This window comes from Neomonachus schauinslandi, chromosome 5 (genome assembly GCF_002201575.2).
Source record: "Neomonachus schauinslandi chromosome 5, ASM220157v2, whole genome shotgun sequence".
Classification (NCBI taxonomy): domain Eukaryota; kingdom Metazoa; phylum Chordata; class Mammalia; order Carnivora; family Phocidae; genus Neomonachus; species Neomonachus schauinslandi.
The window spans coordinates 45,424,377-45,449,909 of NC_058407.1; the positions used below are offsets into that span (position 1 = coordinate 45,424,377).

The following is a 25,533-nucleotide window of genomic DNA, read 5'->3' on the forward strand; positions in this document are numbered from 1 at the left end:
TGGGCAGATGGGGACCATGCTAGAGCAAGGATGAAAGTTACCCAGTATTCTGTAAACTAAAAACAAAATAAAACTGCATGTTCACTGTGACTGCAGTTCTGCAATATCAAGGTGTCCTATGTGATGAAGAACTAGAAGGTAACAGGCAAAAAAAATCAATCTTTTACGTCAGGAAATGGCAAAAACACACACACACACACAAAACCCCCCCAAAACCCAAAAAACAAACTTCAAAAGCTCATTTTCTTACCTCCTGTCTAAATATTTTTGCATAATGTTTTCATGTGTAAAAGCTTAATTTTACAAGTTTTCTCTTTCAAAAGAAACATTTTGCCAATCTGTTCCATACTCCTGAAAGGAATTTTTGATTTATAAGTGGCATTATTGCAGGGATTAGAGAAGCTATGAGATCATTCTTGCTATTGTTTTTCCAGAAAAAGGCCCTTTACATATATCTCATATATGATACCTTGCCAATGTATCACACAGACTTATATCTTTGTTTGAGAATGTCTTTGATAAGCCATTAACTACAAGGAAGAAAGCGTTAGTCAAAAGATAAGCCATAGATCTTGGCTAATTCCATATCTGAGATGACTGTAATGATGTCAATTATTAACACAGATGACTTGAGGGGAAAAAAGTCAAAGGTGTGAAGAATGTTGCAGCTGCAGGTATAATATAGTTTATGGGGATTCTTTCAATAAACAGAATTATGAAGCATAGCATTTTCATCACTGACATTTCTAGTTTATATTTGGATGAGCATTTTTTCTTTATAAGTTTTAAAGAAACGACCAACTCACTTGTACATGCATTTGTACATCTTGTAAGACCATTTTGAACCATTCACGAATAGTCAAAAGAGCACAATCATTTCGTTTTTGATAAATGAAAGCATGTTCAATTATTATCTTGCTTTGGTGCTAAAATGAAAACCACGTACTTCCAAGCTTGTATGTAATACAGTTTGACAAGGTATCTGAAGCACTTGTTACGGTGAAATTTTACTGCACTGGAACCAGGGGATCTCTGGAAATTGAATTTGTCAGATCATTATAATAACACTATTGGGATAGAATTTTATCTCCATAAACTCTTACAGATTGGATTCCTGTTGATTTATATGAATTCTTCATAATCATAGGAGTCATTTTTATTGTTACTATTGTTATTTAATATTTATGGAGTGACCACAGCGTGGGATTCTACCTTTTAATGAAACTTCCCATCCATATCCTAGGAAGACATGAAGTGTATGAATTCATATAAGCAGCGTGATTGTTTATATAAGGATTGCTGCTTCTAGCTTTCTGTTCTCCATCTTATTCATTGGTAAACTTAATGTAAACCAGGAGGAAATATTATTGCTTTAAACTTACCTCTGAAAAGGTAAAGAATTTTTCTCATCTCTGCAGCGTGGGGAGAGATGAAGTCTACAGGCTCACCAAAGAACAGTAATTTAGAGTCTAGTCAGTTGGTTTGACGAACAGCTACCTGAACCAAACCTCTGTCTCTCCAGCATCATTGAAGAGAGCAAACTTCAATAAGAAATATATTTTAAAATCAATTTATATGCGGTCACTCACTCAGTTTCTCAGAGGTTATTGTTGCTGTGAATTTTGTAACAGGGAGATGAGTAACAGAAGCATTGACTTCTTCAGTTTCATTTTTCTCCATAGAAAACAAAGGCTTTTTTTTTTTTTTTTTTGGCCAAGGGCACCATTTGTCTCCCAGGTACCATCAGGGTTTGAAATCTGGGGGTCATTTTTTAAATCTTCCATAGCCTTCCAGCCAATCATTCACCAAGTCCTCCAGATTTATTTTTATCTCTCCACTTCCACTGTCTAGTTAAGTCTCTTATCTCTTAACACCTGCATGACTGCAACAGTCTCTGAGCTGGTCCTTTTGCCTTTGATCTCTTATCTCGTCTATTAATCCTGTAGACTGCTACCAGATTAATCTCCCTCAAACTGCACTCTATGTCCTTCCCCTGTTAGGAATCCATGGTTCTCCTACCGTCCCTTCAAACTCAAACTTCCCATCTGATATTCAAAGCTCACCATCCACCTTATCTAGCCACACTTTTCTCTTATTTCTCTGTCCCAGGCAAGTTGTCCCTTTTTAGCTCCCTCCCACAGTACTTCTGAGTCTTGTATTCATGAGCATCTCCTACTTCCTGCCTGTCTGAATCTCATCAACCCTACAAGACTTAGCATTATGGTTCTTCCCTGAACCCTACTCCTTTAAAAAAAAAAATTATTATGGCAGTATAGTTGACATATTATATTAGTTTCAGGTGTATGACATAGTGATTCAACAGTTCTACACATTACTCAATGCTCACCACGGTAAGTTGTAGTCACCATCTGTCACCACACCACATTACTACAAGATTACTGATTACATTCCCTATGCTGTACTTTTCACCTCTCTGACTTATTTATTTTATAACTGGAAATTTGTCCCTCTTAATCCCTTTCACCTATTTTACCCATCCCTGCCCCCACCAACCGCTTCCTCCACCCCCCCACCCCCCCACCCCCATCCCCGGCCATCTGGCAACCGCCAGTTTGCCCTGAACCCTTGAATTCTTAGAGCAGAGAGTCCTCAGCTGAGACAGTGGAAAGCTAAATCTTGCAGACAGATCGACTCCAAAATCCCTGAAGAAACGATTGGGGTCCAACTCTTAGCTCGGGAAGGGCAGGTAGAAGAAGCCAGGCACAGAGGTAAAGAGTTTGGAGCCAGCGAGATCAGTGAATGTGGGCAACAAACTGGGGGAGATGAGCTGATCCCTAGCAGATGTTTAGAACATCACTTACGGTTTGAGGCTTTAGTTCAATAAATTCATTAAATGTTTCTTGAGTGTGTTTTCTGCAGGTCCTGCTCCTGGTGCTTGGAGAGCTGACAGCAAACCAGGCAGACATGGAGCATGTTTTCTAAACATGTTGATCCAACATTTACGGAGCATGTTTTCTAAAGTGTAGTCAGACAATCAAATCATTCCAATGAGGTGTTAGGTGGAGGGTAATGTATGGTAGGAGGACCTGACCTAAATTTCACTTTTCTTTGAGATCCAGATCTGGATTTCAAGCTGTTTACGTGACATTTCTACTTAGTCATTTCTCCACAAACACACACGTTCAAGACCAAACTCATTATTTCCCACCCTATTTTCCCCAAATGTAGCCCTCTGTGGGTGTTTCTTGTCTCAGTGATGGGCTTCATTAAGCACATGGTTATATAAACCAGAAATGTAGGAATCATCCTTGACACCTCTTCCTCCTTCATTCTTCATCGCCAATTCATTACCAAATACCCGTAATTTCATCTAAAGATTTCTCGAATCCATTTCCCTTTTGCCATCTCCACTGTCCCAATCCTGGAAGAGTTCTCCTTTCTCTCCCAGACTGTTTCAGTAACACAGATCAGATCATGCCCTTTCCTGCCTAAACTGGTCCAGTGGATTCCCATTGCTTTCACAATGAAGACTCAAATCCTTGGCATGTCCCAAGTGGCTTTCAAGGTGTCTGACCCCACCTGCCTCTTCTTGTACCTCTCCCACCTCACTCTCTCTTCCTGCTTCAGCCACATGGACCTCGTTTCTGTTCCCTGACGTACTAGCCCCTGCCTCTCTCCCCGCCATCCACGACAAGTTAGTGCAGCATACTTCCCTCTGTCTGGAATGTTCTTCCCTCTTGTCTTTCTCTAATCAACTTCCACCTTTGCAATAGGGACAAGATACCATTTACTTACTTATCAAGAAAGTGGAAACAAATTCTACCTCACAGGTGATGAGGGAACAGACAACCGAATGCATAGGGAGCACTACAAAAGGCAGACTGACCCACTCTTTAATAATATTGTTCTCTTCCCTTCTTCAACTTATTTACTTCTGTCCTGCAGCGTTACTAGTTTCTTTCTTTTTGTAAACCTTCACAACATAGGTCTAGAGGGAAGATGTGATTCTGTCAAGCCCTTTTCCCTCAGATTAGTGCATCTGCTGTGTGCCCATTTTCGGCAGTGGATTTTGGAGGGGGGCAAGGTAGCGTGGCAGTAAAATGGGCAGATTTGGGAGTTAAAGAGACCAGAGTTCTTATCCCAGACTCACCTCTAGCCTGACTCCATTACCAGCCATATGACCTTGAGGAGGTCATCGAACCTCTTTGAGCTCTTTGCCTCCTCCTCACAAAGGAAGGGGTCATCTCCGCTCCTTCCTCGGGAGGCTGCTTCGAGGATGAGGGGAACGTTGCAGGTAAAAGCACTTCATAACTAGCAGGGGCTGCTGCTTTTATAACCAAGGGGGTTTAAACACCCTGGGTGTTTCTGATTTTGTCCTGGCAGTGTTCCCATGCTTTACTGCTTCTTCACGTGCCTTTTTACAACTCCTTACAGATTTCACCTCCTCCAAAGAGGGGGAAACATTTTGTCCCCCTCACAATGCACCTTCCGATTGGTGTCATCCCTTTAGCTTCTCCGAAGAGTTTAACCTGCTTTCCAAAGGGAACCTTCATTTCTCATCACAAGACTACAAAAAGTGGTATTTGACTTCTCATGGATAACGTCTATGTTCTCTCTTATTTATCTATCTGCTGTCCTAGACGGGATTTGATCAGGGCACTGGCAGGTAACCTGATGTAAGAAAGCCTCAGGCATGGGGTCTTGCATTAAGTATTCACATTTTTTTTGTATATGATTCTGAAGACTATGCTCCGACTTGCTGTAAACATTGCGTGGGAAGGCCTTTACCTTTGAAAATAGTTTTCATGGGGGCGCCTGGGTGGCTCAGTCGTTAAGCAACTGCCTTTGGCTCAGGTCATGATCCCAGGGTCCTGGGATCGAGCCCCGCATCGGGCTCCCTGCTCGGCGGGAAGCCTGCTTCTCCCTCTCCCGCTCCCCCTGCATGTGTTCCCTCTCTCGTTGTCTCTCTCTCTGTCAGATAAATAAATAAAATCTTTAAAAAAAAATAGTTTTCGTCTCCTATTTAAATGGGGGGAGGGAGACAAGGAAAACTTCTCCTCATAACAATTCATGGGGTGCTGGTTTGCACGTGGTTCTGTGAAGTGAACACCCAACAGTGCCACAGACAAAACTCTTGGCCTCTAGAATGTCTGAGTCCACCCCCATCCCAAGACCTATCTGATATGTTGGCACTTGGTGAAAAAACAAACTAAACCAAATTTTTATTTATTGAACATGATTTTTATTGTGTAAGCTTGTAATTTCTCTTTCTGGAGACTATTTTAGTGGAGGGAATAATGTCACTAATACTAAAACCATTGTTTTGTTTTGTTTTTTTTAACCCCTTTGATCTTTTAAACTTATCCTCTTGGTTACCTCACTCCGCATTCTTTTTGTCTGGTTACACCACCTTGTCTTTTGTGTACTTCCTTCCCATTCTTTATCCAGGGTCTGAAACCCAATAGGCTCCTGGATATTAATGGGAGGAAACTGGCTGGTTCTAGGCTTGCCTGACTTTCTGCTCAGCACCCTGCCTCTTCCTCCTCCTCTCGTCCTCTCGCTTACTCTTTTGTAGGACTGTTATCAGCAAAACCCCATCACAATGAGTGGGTGAATTTATTAACATTTCACAGGGTTCCGGGGGTGGAGTCCGCAGCCCTGAAGGTGTGATCACAAGATGCAGGGGCAGATCATGTTCCAGGCAGGAGTTTTATGTTCTTCGGTTTTAAAACAATGTCTTATCCTCTGAAGATGAACACCAGCCGATTGGAGAATAGAGACAATACTAAAGATATGTCTAATTCTCTTATTTTCTATGTACCAACCCAATTAGTTTCTCTAGTGAGAATGAGACTTGGGATGAAAACTAACATGTAATAAATAATACTGGATAAACACGAAGATGTCATTGTCTTTGATCATCCTCACTGATGACGGGGAAATGACTGAACGTCATTAATGACTGCTCACAAACGAAGCAGTTGATTTTTTTCAGAGACCGATTTCTTAACTACAAACACAAAGGTGTGAGGGCATGGGAGGGTTAAGGTTTGAGTTTCTATGAAATCACTGTAATCTGAACCTGGTCCTCAAATGACTATTATGCCAAACGTTTCTTGGTGAAATACAACTCATTGTGAATTCTGATTACATTTCCTATTCCCTTCCAAAGAAACAGAAAGGAAATTAAGTTATATTGGATTACATTACAAAAAAGCCAACTGGTGTCTGGGCAGTCATTACCATGTCAGAAGCAAATGGCCATATTGTATGGGGGCAGGCTCTGGGCTATACTGGGCTCCAGCACATGGGCTTGACCTCTTGTTCTTTTTGCAAACAACTTGCAAGCATCAGGAGAGAGTTACAAGAACACAAATGTACCTATGTGTTCTCATTATGAACAAAGCCCAATAACGTTTGTTTATGTACAATAAAGGAAAATTACATCTCTTGAAACATGAGCCCAATTCGTTTCTTGCTCACAGCAATATTACCAATTTTAGCCTATCAGGTTTCTTAAACTATCTTCAATGCAGCCAAGTCCATATGGAGGAGCAAAGTATACCAAAGATCTATTTCAGTAGTTACCAGCCACTTTTGGTTTGTAGACCACTTGTTAGCGTCATAGAACAATAAAAATGTTCATTTCTCAAAGGCAGCAGCCATATCAATCCCCTGAGGATTTTGTTAAAATGAAGTTTTGAGTAAGTAAGACAGAGATGAGGCCCACAGCTCCGCAGATATCGGAGGTGCCCGCGCTGGGGTGAACACATTCGGATAGCGGGGCAATACACAGCATGTGGCCTCCTATCTTCATTGGCCCCAGACTGTCAGTAGAATTAATAGGCAGATGTGAGCTATTTCTTTCTTTCTTTTTTTTTTTTAAAAGATTTTATTTATTTATTTGACAGAGAGAGACACAGCGAGAGAGGGAACACAAGCAGGGGGAGTGGGAGAGCGAGAAGCAGGCTTCCCGCCGAGCAGGGAGCCCGATGCGGGGCTTGATCCCAGGACCCTGGGATCATGACCTGAGCCGAAGGCAGACGCTTAACGACTGAGCCACCCAGGCGCCCCGAGCTATTTCAATTAAACACAAACAACGCAACCCCTGACTTTTATTTCATATTTTAAGGACATCATGAGTTCATCCTGGAATGCAAAGTATGGATGAGGTTATGATTTCAGGTTTGAAAATGGTTCAGGAAGAATATCTGCCGAACACCTGCAGGAACGTGGCGGGACACCAGTCTTCCCAATCCTCCTTTAAAAAGCACTTCATATTATAATTGCCCCAGTTAGAAAACACTCGGGAGAGTGCAGCCTCAGGCTTTGAGCCTCTCCAGAATGATTCTCCTTTGCAGCCAGGGTTGAGGAGCCCCCGTTGGAGATGACAGGGCCGGGCACGCACAGGGCTGATGTGCTCACAGCTCCCGTGGAGTGCCCCGTGCCGCTTAGAGCACGAACGTGTAACACAAGGCAAATAATCAAGTGAAGAGAAATAGAGTGACTTCCGGAGAGAGAAAGAAGAGGAACCGTGACCAGAAGGGCTGAGGGGCAGGCGAAGGGCTTGACTGCGGTGCAAGAAGAGCCGGGGGACTGAGTGGAGGCGTCCTGGGTGCGGGTGCGGGCAGCAGGGAGCAGACAGGTGTCATCCTCTTTGTTACTTGTTTTGATACAGAAGCATCTTGAAGGGAAATGAATGGAAGGCGCATAGGGAATGTATGTGTGTAATGACCACTCCTCTCAAAACTAATGCTTTCATTTTCGGATCTGCTTAAAGGAAACGGGAGAGGGACTATTAAACACCCTGAATCTGGGACAACAGTAAAACTTTAAAAGGGCTCGCTGTGGCCCCAACCTGCAAACCCGGCCGGGGGGCTCCTTCAGCTGGTACAATACAGTGTCTGTGTGGTTGGTGGCTCAGTCTATGTTTATGATACTCTTTGCCAAATCTTAATTCTTGTATCCAAGCAGCACAAAGAATGTGAGATGTGGCGTGATAGTGCTCACTGCCAACATTCAGCACCTCCCATGGGTCCGTCTGCGCTCCGGGCAAAGGGACGGCTGCACAAACATTACACAGCCTGCCGATAAAAGTCAGCGAGCACTGGGGGCCGAGGGTCTATCTAGATGCGATAACCATCAAAATAGAAAGTTAACCCTTGGCTTTTTCACAGGGAACACATACTTATAAGGTTTCAGACACCATTGTTTTTTGTGAATCAGAAACCATAATGCAAGAGACACCTGGTGAACAGTAAATATCGAGACGGTAAGAAACCAAATCTGAACACCTTTATCAGAGAGGCACCACCCAGTTTGGGTGAACAAAAGATTCATGGTTTTCTCTTTCTCAAAGAGTTCACTTCTGTGTGTGTTCTGTTTGTGATCTTCTTTCAGCTGATAGTGGCTTTTGGTTACAAACTCTTATCCTTGTATCTTCTGCCTCACAGCTGTTTAAAGTTCCCATTGGCCACTGCCATTATCTCGTTTTTCAAGCAGCCCCTGGACCCCGCGCCCTTACACAGACAGCCCCACTTGAGAGCCTTTCGCCTCTCTGACTGCTCCATCCCTTTAGGAAAATGCTGGTGCAATAAAGGAGGAGTGATACTCTGATGGCTTTAGGGAGCCCCTAAAAAGGCAGCAGACCTGTCCCAGGCCACAAAGGGGCCCTTGTGGGCTTGTTTATCGATAGGCCCGTGAAAACCTAGGAAGTCACTTTGTTTGACTGGACTAAAAAGCTTAAAATGGTCTCAAGCACAGATTTGCTTTCATTTAAAAAAAAAAAAAAAGATCAAAGGAGGAAAGTATCATCTTCAATCTCACATTCCTCCTTCTCTTGTATCACCTCAGTAAAAGGCATTAAGCAAAAACTATATGTAATTATTAACTGACGGATTCCTTTTTTTTCTTTCTTTTTTTTTTGGAGAGGGAGAGGGGGAGGGGCAGAGGGAGAAGGAGAGAGAGAATCTCAAGCAGACTCCCCTCTGAGGGTGGAGCCCGACATCAGGCTCGATCTCACAACCCTGAGATCATGACCTGAGCTGAAATCAAGAGTTGGATGTTCAACTGACTGAGCCATCCAGGCGCCCCCATTATTAACTGATGGATTCTTTATAATACTTTTCAGCTAGAGTCTGCAATATTTATTTGCCTTTTTTTAATGCATTCGTCTCCCTCAGCATTCTAGACCAGAAACCAGTATTTTGTTTGACAGGTGTTAAGTAAGATAAAAGCGGACATTACACACGCATATATTGGAAATTGTGCAATAGATTGTAAACACTGATACATTCTGATGAGATGATTTACTAACCAACTGCTCATGGCTTAGTCTTGCCAAATAATCACCGTGAATAATTGCCTACACCCCAAGCTCTAAAACATCCAGCTCGTAAGAAAGTTCTTTTTGTGAGAAATAACTAATTTTTATTTACTCAGAGATTCCAAATCAATGAAGAGTAGAGACTCCTGACAGAAAACTGTGTGTTTGTAATAAGGAACAGTAACACCACCACCGTGTTATGTTTGTGGGTGTGTCTGTGTGTGTAGCTGAGGTGTGTGTGAGTCTCTCTGTGGGACTGTTTGTATGCTTGTACGTCTGTGTGTGGCGATAGGGAAGTTGTGCAGCAAGGCTTCAAGACATACCATCAGATCTCAGTTTACGGATATGAGGACCCCTGAGGTACATACAGAACTTGAAAAATTAAATCTGTATTGGACTCAGCAAACATTTTACTACAAGGCAGCTCAGATCATCTGAAAACAGAATAAACTGAAGATGCTAAGCTGTCTAGATTTTGACACTCCTTTTTCTAGATAAAAGGAGAAAGCATTCTCTCTGATTTGAACTCCAGAACTAAAATATTACAGGGGAAGGCAGAACAACCAGACAACCGTCTGGACGTTCTGTCCCTTGATGCCAGCGTATCCAAGAGGCTTTTCACTGCAGGTGCTGTGACTGAGTATCTGACCCGAAACTCCAAACTCCAGCACTGGTCCCTCCCACACGTATTGTTTAATGAGGATTTGAAGGATTGTTGCTCTAATGAAAAGTCTCATTCACAACTTCTTTAGGTATGGTCCCCAACCAAGGAATTTATGAAAATGGTCATTTGGACATTTCAGTGCTCCTTCCCATATTCATCCTGAGAACATTGGCAATTGATACTTACAGGGACTGAAGGCTTCGCAAATTCTGCAGAGCTTCCGTCGGTACCTGTCTTAGGTGATTATTCTGCAGCATACTGCACATGAAAACAAACGAAGAAAAACATTAAAGAAGGTTCACAATAATTAATAATAATTGGCCGTAGCAGTGCCAGGCACTGTTCTAGGCGTCAGGGAAACAGCAGAGCATCAGACCAAGTCTTGGCCCTTAGGGAGCTTACATTCCTGTGTGGAGTAAAAGATAATTAAAAATTAATGGATGTGTCTATAACATCAGACAAGTGATAGGTACTATGAACAAAAAACAAAACAAGGATTTGGGATGGATGGCTACAAGGGGTGAGATTTTTTCCTTTTTAAGATTTTATTTATTTATTTGACAGAGAGAGAGACAGCGAGAGAGGGAACACAAGCAGGGGAGTGGGAGAGTGGAGTGGAGAAGCAGGCTTTCCACCGAGCAGGGAGCCCCATGCGGGGCTCGACCCCTGGACCCTGGGATCATGACCTGAGCCGAAGGCAGACGCTCAACGACTGAGCCACCCAGGTGCCCCAAGGGGTGAGATTTTTATCTTAAAGTTGGTCAGGGAAGATCTTTCTTAGGAGGTGGTACTTGAGTGGAAACTAGGATGGAGTCATGGAGCAAATTCTGTGAACATCTGGGAAGAATTTCTGAGAAGAGGGAGGAGTAAGTGCAAAGGCCCAGAGGCGGGAGCTTGCGTGACTCGTTCAAGGAGCAGCAAAGGAGGAGTGAGCGAGAGCAAGAGGCTGGGAGAAACTGAGCCATCTCATGGAGGACTTGTCGGCCACAATAAGTCTTTAAGTGTGATGAGAAACTCTTGTTGAAGGGTTTATGTAGGGAAATGATATGCTCTAATTTATGTGTTTTTCCTTTTTAAAATTTTGATTATAGTTGACATACAATGTAACATCAGTTTCAGGTGTACAACTCACTGATGTATAAGTTTCTACATCGTGCTATGTTCATCACAAGTGTAGCAACCGTCTGTCTTCATACATCGCTATTACAATATCATTGACTGTATTCCTTACGCTCTGCTTTTTATTCCTGTGGCTTATTCATCCCATAACTGGAAGCCCGTACCTCCTACTTCCTTTCACTGATTTTGCTCACCATCTCCACCCCCCACCTCCCCGCAACCATCAGTTTGTCCTCTGTATTTATAGGCCTGATTCTGCTTTTTGTTTGTTTATTCATTTTTTCAGATTCCACTTATGAGTGGAATCATGTGGTATTTGTCTTTCTCAGTCTGATTTATTTCATCTAGCATAATACTCTCTAAGTCCATCCACGTGGTCTCAAATGGCATGATCTCATCTTTTTCGTGGCTGCATAATATTCTCTCTCTCTCTCTTTCTCTCTCTCACACACACACATACACACACACACTTTTCCTTATCCATTCATCTATTGATGGACACAGGTTACTTTCATATCTTGGCTATTGTAAATAACATTGCAATAAAGACAGGGGTGCATATATCTTTTCAAATTAGTGTTTTTGTTTTCCTTGGGTAAATACCCAATAGTGGAATTACTGGAACATATGGTATTTCTATTTTTAATTTTTTGAGGAAGCTCCATACTGTCTTCCCCAGAGGCTATTCCGATTGACATTCCCACCAACAGCGTACAAGGATTCCCCTTTCTCCACATCCTCACCAACACTTGTTTTATTTATGCTTTTAAAGGATCACTCTGATGACTATATAAATTAGACAGATGGAAATATGGATACAGTAGGAAGCTATTAAAAATCTTCTCTCGGGCGCCTGGGTGGCTCAGTTGGTTAAGCGACTGCCTTCGGCTCAGGTCATGATCTTGGAGTCCCTGGATCGAGTCCCGCATCAGGCTCCCTGCTTGTCAGGGAGTCTGCTTCTCCCTCTGACCCTCCCCCCTCTCATGTGCTTTCTCTCTCTCTCATTCTCTCTCTCTCAAATAAATAAATAAAATCTTTAAAAAAAAAAAAATCTTCTCTCTTCTTGTGTGTCTGGTCATATTTTAATAGAAACTAAATTCTTTTTGTGAAGTTTTGTGCTTTTGTTCGCCTGGATTCAACAGTTTCAGAATGTGAGGACTACAGAACAGAAACACCCGGTAACAATGAAATAAAAATATATCATTGCTAGCAGGGAAATAGCAAGGAAAAAAAATTCCCATTAGATTCCTTATATTTTGATATCTTATTCATAAATGTTTATAACACCGTAATTTCGCAGCCATTCCCTCTGTATTTCATGGTCTCTGTAAGCCAGAGGCAGAAGACTATTTTAGGAAAGCAGACATTTTACAGAAATATTTCTGCTGAGGAGGCTACTACTTACATTTGAATCTCTGAAAAAATGTGCCTGGTTCTCTCCTCTCCACAATGGAAGTTTCTTTTCATAAGATGCCTAGTTAGGATCCAACCCCAAGTATGTCTAACTCTGAACTTGATGTACATTCCACTGCACCTTGCAGCATTCTCTTGAGGCATATTTGCTGAAGGTCCAGAGTCTCAGGTTGTATGGTGTATGGTCTGATTAAGGCATGGGTAAGACAATGGGTTCTTGAATCTGTCCACCTCTTCCCTGCCACTAGCAGAGTGGCCTCGGGGAAATCATCCAGTTTCTCCACATCTCAGTGACCAATGATAATACCCACCCGAGGGCTTCCTGCGATGATCTGATGAGTGAACGTACACAGAACAATCCCTGCTGTACGGTAAGCATTCCATAAAGGTCGGCCCTTTCTGTATGAATTGACAGACTCCTTGTCAAAACAATATAATGAGATCATACTGGATATGACATTTTAATTAACCAGAAAATAAAACGGGCAGAAAAAAAAATCTGTGCCAGTGGTTCTCAGACTTTGGGGTTCATCAGACTCCACGGGAAGACTTGTTAAAACCCAGTGTGCTGGGCCCCACCCTCAAAGTTTCTGGTCCAGTACATCTGGGTAAGAGCCAGAGAATGTGCATTTCTAACCAACTTCCAGGTGATACTGGTGCTGGAGGGCAAGGTGCTACACCTGAGAACCACCCTATGCTAGACTAAGTGATTTCTGGTAGAGTATTTTCACCTAAACTTGAGGCTATATTGACCTTGGAGATAAGGCCTAAGTTTTGAGTCTTAGGGAGCAAACCATTTAATCTCTCTGACCTTTGGTCACTTATCTGTATAATGGGAATAGAATAAGATCATCTGGTTGATGAGGTGTTTGAGGATTAAAATATGAAGGTATTTATAACACTTTCATATATACAAATGTGAATTTGTATACAAATAAGACATGAAAAATACTTAAAGGTCATAAAATTTATACTTTTCTTACCATGTCTGAGACTCTGTTTAATAAAGAATAGAATTATGTCACTTGTATTCCAATAGTTTGCTGAAATAATTTCATTGTTAAACTTGAATTCAACTAACATTTCATAAATCAAGATTGTCAAATGTATTGGTTCCTTATGAACAAAGTCAAGTTTTAGAAAGATCTCACGCTTCACATACCTGTTAGGGAATTGGGAAAATTGTAGCTTGAATTCCATATTTTGCATAATTTACCTGAATATTAACATTTTACATTTCTAGGTTATTTTACATTTTTCCAAGTAGTTTTAATATATTATATAATTTTAACTCCACAGAATGTCTTCTAAGTCACTCATTAATTGAGTGATAAGTTTAAATGATGGTAAGACACAGATAATGGACTTAATTGATGTCTAAACTTTGTAGGTAATATATTACTCTATAAAGTATTTATTGAATAGTCTTTCTATGCTTTGCTAACCAAACAGTGAAACAATTAAAATGTGGAATTCCTAAAAAATTGGAAAATTGGAGTAGAGGATAAGAGATATTCAGATGGTTTTCCTTCATTAAGTAGTTGCAAACTCTCTCCGAAGTTTCATATATCTGGTTTCAGAAAACAGAACTTAAGTGAGGTTTGCTAATGATAATTTTTAAACTACCCCTGAACTACCACTCAGCAATTTAATTTTTGAACTACTTCTGCCAGTAAAATACCAAAAACGCAATTTAAAAAAATCACTTAAGTCCTGAGCTCTTCCTAAAATAACCTCTGTTTAATTACTTTTAAATAACAAAACAAGAGCAAGTTATCTCCATTATATCCTTATAAGTCTCCAGTGAATTAATTAGAAAATTCTGTTTTTGTTTAAGATATCCTAGTGGGAGACAAAACAATTAAAGGGTTTACAGCACTATGGAGTGCAATTAAAACAGAAAGCATTCACAACATGGCTGCTGATTTCTTTTGCAAATATTCCTTTATTCAGTGCATTGAATATAAGCAGAAAGCACTGTAAACTGAATATGCGTTTAGGCACTTTTAGCTTCGTTTTTTATCATTCGCTTACGGGGGACAAAAGAAAATAAAGCACTTTCTCTAGAGACAAAGGATGGTTGCATATTTTCTTAATTTCTTTCCCTGATTTTAAAATATTAAAATTTAAAAATGTTTTTATTTTTAAAATTTATTTTAAAATGTATTAAAAATCTAAATACATTTAAATTATTAAAATTTAAAATATTCACTATTTCCTACAGCATCCCATGCTTCTTAATAACACAATGTTTGGTTATCTTTTTCGCCAACAGGACTAACCGAGAACAGGTACAGTGCAGCAGAGGGAGATGAAATCATATGTTATAAGGGGTCTTCATCACATCGATAGCTTGATCCTTTGGTATTCCTTCTGCCTAATTGTTCTGTTTAGATATCAAGTAACTGCTGAGACTCTGTTGTAAGTCTACGTGGGAATGAGAGAATTTTGGCTACTTGTACTTTTCCCCAGTTAGTTTTACCCATCACCTCCACATGGCTTTGGTTCTTGCGCTGGGGGGCAGGATGAGAAGCCATTCCTTGACTGAATAGCTTACACAAGAAAATGAACCTTGGCTGAAGAGAGCCTGGTTCAGAATTCCACTGGACTGGGTATTTTGCAATGCAGAACCAATAACTTATTTTTTTTATGAGGCCAATATACAGAGGAAATCTTAAATATTAGTGATCTTCCAGAGTTCACAGTAGCAAGATTTCAGATATAACAGAGTCCTAGTCAAGGAGGGCTGTTGCTATCTTTATTTTCTCAATGGACTGGCTTACTATTCTCTCTCTCTTTTTTTAATCTTCTCTATGCTGGTCAGAGACCCAGATGAATATAACTTTTATATTACCTTTCTTACCATGCTATACTGTAATCAGTTACTTCTTTCTTCCAATGACTTTTGGACTTTATAAAACATTTGGAAAAGTTGTCATGAGCATAGAAACAGACTTGTCTTCTTCTGCATTTTACCTCTAGTTCGGTCTTAACCCTATTGGACCCAATTCTCCCTTTAATACCAAATATTTTATAATACCTCATCTCTTATATTTAGATAAAATTCATTAAAATATAGCCTATTTACATACATCATTTTGAAGGAAAAGATCAATATAATGTACTGCCCTAACTATATTATGAAGGACAAATAAAAGAGATTTATAATAAAGTGATACATGTATCATTACACACATGATGTTCAGATAGGAGACATATTTATGAACGAGTCAGATGTTTGCCTCTCCTTTTAATGAATAAGGCTGGCATGAGAGAAACACCATGAGCAGAAGCTATTCTGGACAAGAACAGGGAAATGAGATTAGAGGTCTAGATGGATACTGAGTAGCACATCACAGGACAGTTTACTTCATGCCAATCATCTGGAAAACCAAAGACGTCCCCACAAGTTTCCAAAACACTCTGTGGCAGGCAGAATGACCATGGTTGAGAACCATTGTTCTCCTACCAAAATACTTTCAAAATATTTGACGATTGAATTTGCTCATTGAATATTAGTGTTTAAGTCAGCAAAGTAAAAGGAAGAGTGAATTCAATTCCTGGCAGGGGTCTTGCTCCTCTAGATCCCTCTTCACATGGACAGAGATCTGCAAAGTCTGAAAGTGCCATGCCTGTGCTTACAACTTTTCCCTGGTTCCTCATCACACCTAGAACACGATCATGCCCATGCATATTTGACATGACACGCAGGATCTCTGGGACCCTTTCTATCTCTTACAGGAAGCAAATCTGAACCACCAGACCAGACTAAATGTTTCCCAACCTCTGGAGTTCCACAGTGCCCTGCATATATCTCTAGACACGCTTTTCAGATGAATCAGAGATCTGTTTGTTTGTGTTTGTCCTACTATCCTGATCCCACAACCTATCACTACAGTATAAACTCTCCAAGGGTATGGACCATACTTACTGATCTTCGTATTTTTAGCAATAATCTGTTCAATGCCACACACACACACACACACAAACTTTCTCTCTCTCTCTAGCTCAGTACACCCAAAATACATTTTGTTAAGTGAATTAAAATAATTGATTGTAGTATAACTTATTTAACAAGTATCCAAAATGCTTTGTGGTATATATCTCAACATTGAAAAAACATCATTTTATTTGTCTTACCTAAACTCGATTTATTTCTGATGCATTTTGAATGGTTTGCTGAGTTCATGGAGATATAGGTGCATTAAAGAGTTGGTGCTACAGCTCAGAATTTTACCACATAATGAATTAACATGAGGATTTGGTAATAGGACAACTTAAAAATATTTCTGCCTAATAGAAAAAACAACGGTAGGGGGGACCAAACTCAACCGCCTAAGCAGACCAAGCGATGGTTCTGCTGTTAAATTTGGTTTTTAACAAAATGTTGAATTTAAATAAAACTGCTTTTCTAATAGCCTCTGTATCCCTCAGGTCAATGAAATACATTTTCCATTAAGGAGAAATATATGAAATGCCTTCTTAGAGTTCATAACTTTTATCTCAAAGAAAGGAAGTAAATTCAGGATATTCTCTGAGATAAAATTTTTGTGGTATGACTTTTAACTTATGCTACCTATTTTCTCTACCTAGGTGATTTTTTTTCCCACACAGAATAAAGTGAAAAAAAATTAAGCAATGAGTACTAGAAGGAGGTATTCAATAATAATGAGTTTTCTGATGAACAAACTGGGAAGTTGGGTATTAAATAATAAGAATACTACTTTTACAAGTCTCAATGAATGAATAATTCTCAATTAAATAACTACTCAGTGTATCTGTTACGCACTCGGCTTTTCTCTATTCACAAGTGGAATATAAACTTGGTCGTGTTTTAGCTAATCCTTATTCAGTGCATTATAAGGAAACAAGCATGACAAATGTTTTGAGGCTGTGGTCTCATTATGTCAGCATCATAATGATTTATTCACTTGGTGATCAGAATGATTCAAGAAACTGTCCCCAACTTCATTACCCAAAAGGAAAGGGAAATAGCTTCTTAAAAGTCCAATTTGGTAAGTTGCTTCTTTAGAGGCAATTTTAGAAATTAAATTAGAACAGGAGGGATGGACATTTTTTTCACACATGAATCCAGCCAGGTATAATGCGGTCCTATGGTACCAAAAAAGTAGACTTGATTTTAAGTGAATTAGCTGATGGTTCTAAATAGCTTATTAGAGGGATTCAGTCTTTACAAGTTAGTTAGCATCCACTTGACACTAAAATCAGAAATATAACAAATAAAAAATAAATATAACAAATAAGACCCTGCTTACTTACAGAACTTTAAGACTGTAAAGGCCAGCGAATGCTCCCTTGGGAATGTATGTCAAAGCATTTCCGGCAAGACGTCTGTGGGTTTCAAGGGAGAAGAGAGACAGTGAGCATAGTTCTCTTCATGTGGAATTCATTTAGTTGTTAAGAAATGCAACAGAATTTTGTTCAAACCACAAATGCCAAAAACAACTGTAGAGAACTTTGTCCTGATATATTTTTTGAAAAACTTCTGTAAATTTCTAATCAAAAGGCTGGCAAAAGAAGTGCCTACAAAGAAATATGATAAATTATCTATTTTTACACTAAATCATTTAATAGCTTAGACTATATATGTAGCTCTCCTTTCTAAAAAATTTTATACAAAAGTTAGCGCCGTATAATAATCTTCAAAAATTGTAATGTCAAACTGTGATTGTCACATGATTTTTACAGTTTTTCTGTAGAAGTCTAAATAAATCAGATAATCAAACATAAGTATATTTCCATTACAATTATCCCACAAAATACCCAACTTTCTTGCTAAATCTGGCAAATAAGAATGCAGACTATCACAGTCAGTTTTTTCTTTTTCTAATTAACATATAATGTATTATTTGTTTCAGGGGTACAGGTCTGTGATTCAACAGTCTTACACAATTCACAGTGCTCACCATAGCACCTACCCTCCTCAATGTCCATCACCCAGTCACCCCATCCCTCCCACCCCCCTCCACTCCAGCAACCCTCAGTTTGTTTCCTGAGATTAAGAGTCTCTTATGGTTTGTCTCCCCCTCTGGTTTCGTCTTGTTTCATTTTTCCCTCCTTTCCCCTATGATCCTCTGTCTTGGTTCTCAAATTCCTCATATCAGTGAGATCATATGATACTTGTCTTTCTCTGATTGACTTATTTCACTCAGCATAACACCCTCCAGTGCCATCCACGTTGTTGCAAATGACAAGATCTCATTCCTTTTGATGGCTGCATAATATTCCATTGTGTATATATACCACATCTTCTTTATCCATTCATCTGTTGATGGACATCTAGGCTCTTTCTATAGTTTGGCTATTGTGGGCATTGCTGCTATAGATATTGGGGTGCACATGCTCCTTCGGATCACTACATTCACAGTCAGTTTTTTCTAAACTCTATCAGAAAAGGGTAGAGTATTTTAATCAACGGTTTAATTGGAATTGTATTTCAAAATGGTATTATGCTTAAAAAATTGAAAACAATAAAGAGTGTTCAGTATGAGAGACATTAGTAAGGTTTATTTAGTAGAAAGTTTTGACATCATTAACTGGTAAAATTTAAAGAGTATATAATATTTTTCTAAGTGGGAAACAGTCAGGGTGAGAACTTACGCAAAAAGATGGACAAGGTGTGGTACCGGAAGTACCTGGTTCAGTACTTTTTTGGCAATCACATCAAAGCCATAACCTCAGGTGTTAGATGGTTCCACAAAATGGAAAATCCGAGAACAACACAGTGACTCAGAAGAGCACAGAACCTTTTAAGGAGCTGATCACATTGTAGAAGGGTGGGTAAAACCGGCAATCAAGACACCCTCATGTTTCCTTGACAGAGATGGAGGTTGGAGTAAAAGGGTGGAGTGGCCCACTCGGACTAGTGCTTATTCCTGAAGGGCCAAACAGCCTCAAATTTGTATTTTGATATTATCTCCAAATGAGAGATAATTCAGTTCCGCTGAGCTCCACCGACGGGACTGAAATAAGCCATTCAGCATACAACTTCAAATATGTGTCCCAGGGCTAGTCTGCACCACCACCAAGCTGTGAGTATTGAAATAAATATTATCTCACAAGCAGCACCTCTGAATAGCATTTTTGGTATGTGTATTAGAAAGCATAATTTGCTCGATCCAAATTAAATTGACTTAAAATGAAAATGTATCACAATTTTTGTAATCTTGCTTTTATTTTTTTTTTTAATTTTAAAATATATAACAAGAGACTTGAATCTGCCAAGAAGGTCTGCCTATTTCGGGTCTGCACCACCAACTTGCTGTGAGCTGTTAAGTAAGTTTATACTTCTGAGCTTCATTTTCTCACTAATTACATGAAACAGTAAGATAAGGTAGCTACTCAGGTCCCTTCTAGCTCCTGAACTCTAGGACTTCTCTCTCTCATCTTATGTTTACTTGTGTTTGTGCCTATTTTCCTTCTCTTAACAAATATAATTTTGTTAAGATTCAGATAGCTCTTATATGGTACTCCTCCTGCCTTCCTCATGGTGCCTAAAGACGTCTTTCTCAACCTGTAAATAAATTTAGTGGCTTGGGATAGAATTAAAAAAAAGAGAGTAGAAAAACAACAGATTGCATTTTCTACTCTAGTAGAAAAGTATCATTTTATGAAAGCTTTGTTTTGAAACATGTTTGTGACACTGGATTGAGGGGAAGAAATGTATAGGGGTCAGACAAGTTTGAAGGCCACTAGCCTAGAGCATAGTAAGGCATTCAATAAATGTATGCCCATAACATGGAATTCAGCTAATATTTAACCAGGGTGGTTTCAGAAGTGTTTTTTTTATTTCCTATAAAGTTGTCTTACTAGAAAACCCTCTTTAGACTATCACAACTGGCCTTCCATCCAGTCTCCCACACTGAATCCCTCCCTACGCCCACTCATTCTGTGTCCACCACCATCTTTGCAAAGCCAACTCTGATTATATCACTCCCCTATTCAAAACCCTTCACAAATGAAAAGAAATGCAAAGTCCTCAGCTTCCTCTCCATAATTCCCTGATCTGTGTTCTATGATGTAGCTCAATGAAACTATGAGGCTTGCTTTTCTTAGCTGTGCCATCCACCATCTCCCTTCTGGTCCTTTGCTCTATCTAAAATGTTCTTCCTCCTCTCCCTTGCTGTCTCTCAAAGCAATTTCATTTCTTAGCTTTCCAAATGGATGGGCCAGCTCTCTATTTTGAACCACTTTGGTAGCACTTTGTGCCTCTCTATGGGTTTGCTGGCTACCTTGCGTGACAGCGTGTACCTGTCTTGTCACACACATTCCCCTGAAAGTGGGAATTCTTTCTGTATCCATTATAGGGCCTTGCATAGTGTCTGAAACAGAATAGGCTGCTCCAGTAGTGTCCAACTAATCATTTGAGTAGAGATGACTAACTGTCCCCGGCATCCACTGCCCCCTCCTTCTAGAATAGTACCCCCTACCCTGAGTTTTAGCAGAGTGTGTGGTCACCCAGCTAGAGACTACACTTCCCAGCCTTCCTTACATCTAAACGTGGTAATGCAACCAAGTTTGGGTGTGAATGAAAGTGAGGTGTGAAAACTCCCCTGTCACCTCCTTAGAAGGAATCTGCTTACCCCCAATTTTGTCTATTACAGGAAATTCCTGCAGAAGTGGTACTGGTGAGACAGCACTAAGGATTCTGGTGTGGAGAACACTCCACCGAAGGCAAAACAAGGGCAGCGAAAGAGCCAGAAGGAACCCGAGCCCCTGGGTGACTTTAGGGAGCAGAGCGGTCCCCTCGCCCTGGCGTCCTCTTCGGATGAGTAACAGAATCAGTGTGATCCCTTGTTGCCCTCTGCAAACAAGTCCGTGATCGAAGGATTATGTAGCTGGCAAGGCTAGTAAACCTCTGCTGTTCGAGACCTTTCTAGATGCCGGGCTTCAGGAGCCAGGTTTGCAAAACCGTTCCAAACTGCCACATCCACTCTCCTCTCCTCATCTCCCTTTTGTCCTTATATCATGAGCTTGCTCTTGGCACCCCTGAACGCTCACAGCCATTGCATGTTGCTGTTTCGAACAGTCACGCTAAAGTCGGAAGACGTTTATTTTATCATTCCTTCAAGCAATCTTTGCAGATCCGACAAGTATTGACAGAGGGCCTGCCCTGTGCGGGTGCTGCGGTCGGTGCAGAGATGCAGCAGTGATCCCCAGATGGGTAAAGACGCTGACCGCACGGAGCTCCCTTTCTAATGTGGAGAGACGGTCATTAACGGAAACACAAAGGAAGGCCACCACACAAAACAGACTCTGAAAAAAACATCCAAGGCGAGGGGATGAGAGCAATGTGGAGGACAGTGGGCGGTTCTTTCAGATCCGATGTGCAGGGAAGCCTGTCTGCTGAGTGGGCATTTCAGCAGAGGCCTGAGACATGCAGGTATGTATGTGAAGGGAAAGTCGTGCAAGAGCCCTGCACTGGGAGTGGGCCTGGGGGGGTCCCGAAGCTGTGAGGAGGCCAGCAGGGCTGGGGTGGAATGACACAGAGAGCGAGTGCCGGGGCGGGGAGTGTGGAGAGGTGTCCAGGGCCACTTCACGCAGGGTTCTGGAGGCCACGGGAAGGACTCTGGCCAGGAGAGGGGATGCGATCAGACTTCTGTTTTAAAGTGGTCCTTCTGGGGGTGCCTGGGTGGCTCAGTTGGTTAAGCGTCTGCCTTCGGCTCAGGTCATGATCTCAGGGTCCTGGGATCGAGTTCCGCATCGGGCTCCTTGCTGTGTGGAGTCTGCTTCTCTCTCTGTCTGCCGTCCCCCCTGCTTGTGCTTTCTCTCTCTCTGACAAATAAATAAATAAAATCTTCAAAGAAAAATAAAGTGGTCCCTCTGATGGGAGCTCTTAAAGGGGAGAGTGGAGTGGAAGCCACAGGGGTGACCGGAGCAGTTCAGGTGGGAGATGCTGTGGGAGATGCTGTTGCAGCGCCCCAGGGCAGAGGTGGCCAGATGTGGTGGGATCTGGTGCAGAAGAAAGAAAAATCCAACCAGGCAACCCACTAGGGGCAGGGCGACATGTAGGCAGCCAAAAAAGAGCAACATTTTACATTTATGGTTATATTATCTATAACGCACGGTCATTTGCGTAGTTACCCAAAGTACTACGTGTAACACTGAAGTAATGAACTGTGTGTGACTAAGAGCTGTTTAGTGAATTAAGACAGACTCAGGCTTGGTTGATGACCACATATGACTTAACTAATCAGACTGGGCTTACTAAGAACGGTTATTTTCGCCAAAAAGTCCCTAACTATCCCTGTTCACGGTCCTAACTTCAACAGTACATTTCGGAGTTCTAGGGCACAGCTTTCCTTCTTTTTTTTTTTTTTTATTATGTTATGTTAATCACCATACTAGGGCACAGCTTTCAAATGAATGCTTAACTCCTATTGCTGCTCATGTGTCCATTGTCATCACGTAGCTTCGATGGTTCCTGAGACGTTGACTTTGGAAATGAAAACGAGGGAGTAAAAACTTTATTTATTTTATTAGTTGAAATTATTGTTAGGGCAGATACTTTTCTGTTACATTTCCTGACGTCTAGCTTACTTCTCTTGCATTTTCTTTTCTGGGCAAGGACTTTCAGAGCCCTTGAGTCTGTATTCAGAACTAACCTGTGGAACCATGAACCTGTGTTATGAGGGGAGTTTGTCTTAAAGGAATTTATGATGTGCTCTTAGCTATTTGCAGGGCTGGTGGAAGATCTATCTCATCGACAAAAAACAACAGTTTAAGGAAATCATTGGATCCTTCTCATTTCTTTACCATGTGGGACGGTTTTAGTAATTCTAAAATTAAATACATATAGAGTATAGGGGGGAAATGGCTCTCAAATGAATACATGAATAATTAGAACTGCACACAAATCTTTCCTGTGACGATCTGAACTAACAAATCTCTGGCAACTATGTTCCAACCCCAGAGACCCACATACCATTTGTCTGAGAGTTGGATTTTTTTTTCCTGTTTCTAAAATTATTTCATGGGAATATCTCTTCCATCATCTTCATTTCTATAATAAGATACAACTTATTAAGGAAAACTTTTATATTTTTTATATGATCTAAAAAACGTGTTTATTCTTAAAGATACTGCTCCACATGTAACACTCAGATTGTCCCGCTGTTGTTAGTGTTACTGACTCAGCTACCATAAAAAGAAAAAAAAAATCAAGTTATAGTAGACACATGCCTCTTCAACTAAATCAGATGAGTAGATGTTTTGGTGTTTAACAACCAATTAAAATATCTTTGAGAGTCTATGTTTCTTTTAATCTCTATGATAGTTTGAATCTCTAAAGAAATCTAAAGGATTTTTTTTTTTTTTTTGGTAGCTTCATTTTGTAAAAAATGGAGGGACGAGAGCAAAGCAATCAGATGCGACCTCTAATTTCTGATTTCTCCCCTCTGGATGTTGGCATGGAGAGGGAGAAGCATGTGGGTAAAATGGAGTGTGCACGGTGAGTTCTAGGGGTGCTCGACCCTGTGCTCTGGCTGAGAGCCTCAGGAAAATTACTGTGCGGGGAACCATGCTCCAACGTGGGTTTCCCTGGCGGAGTTCCAAAGGCAGAAGAGCATTTGCAGAGCTAAGTGAGAGGGCCTGGCAAGTTCTACCAGGCCTCCTGGGTCAGTTCTTGTGAGAAACTTTTGCCTTGTAATTCTTAGGGTTTTTTTTTTTCCCCCTTTCCCTTTTTGGTTTTCTTCCTTCTCACCATTAGTGTACAGTAAAGCTTAATAAAAGTCCCTTAACTTCCCTGGGTCTCATTTCACTTATTCTTTTAAAATGATAGGTTTCTGGGGTGGGTGGTTCATTCGTTAAGCGTCTGCCTTTGGCTCAGGTCATGGTCCCAGGGTCCTGGGATCGAGCCCCGCATCGGGCTCCCTGCTCCGCGGGAAGCCTGCTTCTCCCTCTCCCACTCCCCCTGCTTGTGTTCCTTCTTGCTGTGTCTCTGTCTGTCAGATAAATAAATAAAAGCTTAAAAAAAAATGATAGGGTTCTTTCACAGAAGTTTTTTCTGCCCTCAAATTGTTTTTCTGTTACATGTGCATTTCCTACTTACCTTCATTCTTTCCCCTCATCCTCCCTCTACCCTCCTGTTTTCTTCTTGTTTAGTATAGGATTTCTTTATTACACATTACTAACATTTTATTTCATCATTATTTTTTACATAACATTTTTTTAAAGATTTATTTTTTGTGGGGGAGTGGAGGGGCAGAAGGAGAGGGAGAGAGAGAATCTCAAGCAGACTCCCTGCTAAGCATGAAGCCTGACATGGAGCTCCATCTCACCACCCTGAGATCATGAACTGAGCCAGAATCAAGAGTCAGATGCTTAACTGACTGAGCCACCGAGGTGCCCCTATGTAACATTTTTTTAAAAGATTTATTTATTTATTTATTTTGGAGCGGGGAGCAAGTGTGCGTTGGGGGAGGGCAGAGGGAGAGAATCTTCAAGCAGACGCCCTGCTGAGCATGGAGCCCAATGTGGGGCTCAATCCTATGACCCTGAGATCATGACCTGAGCTAAAACCAAGAGTCCGACACCTAACCGACTGAACCACCCAGGTGCCCCCCAGCTCCCATGTAACATTTTAAAAGCATTTCCCATACTTCATATCAGGAGGTAGATCAGAGATTATTACACTCCATATTTTGTAGGTAAAGATACCAAAGCTCAGAAAGGTTTTATGTAGCTTTCCCAGTTTTATTTAAATGTAATCTAGTCTTCTCTTAGGGAGCATGGAAGTTATGTAACAGCAGGGCTGCTTAAATAATCAGAGAGAATGAACTTGAATGTGATAACCCTTATGATTTAAAAGAAGACATTTCTGCGGCGCTTGGGTGGCTCAGTCTGTTAGGAGTCAGACTCCTGATTTTCTGCTCAGGTCATGATCTCAGGGTCGTGAGATGGAGCTCTGAGTTGGGCTCCGTGCAGGGAGTCTGCTTGAGATTTTCTCTCTACCTCTTCCTCTGCTACACCCACTCTCTCTAAATAAATAAATAAATAAATAAATAAATAAATAAATAAATAAATAAATAAA

The 25,533-nt window shown here is 40.8% G+C and overlaps 1 protein-coding gene across 3 annotated transcripts in view; it reads right to left on the minus strand.

The window, feature by feature from the left end:
* The window catches only part of LGR5 (leucine rich repeat containing G protein-coupled receptor 5), a 126,091-nt gene that overhangs the window by 32,958 nt on the left and 67,600 nt on the right, over positions 1-25,533 (minus strand). For all 3 annotated transcript variants that reach the window (XM_044914758.1, XM_044914757.1, XM_021678587.2), the window contains exons 3-4: positions 17,763-17,834; positions 10,137-10,208 (exon numbers count right to left, since the gene is read on the minus strand). In XM_044914758.1, coding sequence (XP_044770693.1) covers positions 10,137-10,208; positions 17,763-17,834 — 144 coding nt within the window. The remainder of the gene's footprint in view (positions 1-10,136; positions 10,209-17,762; positions 17,835-25,533) is intronic.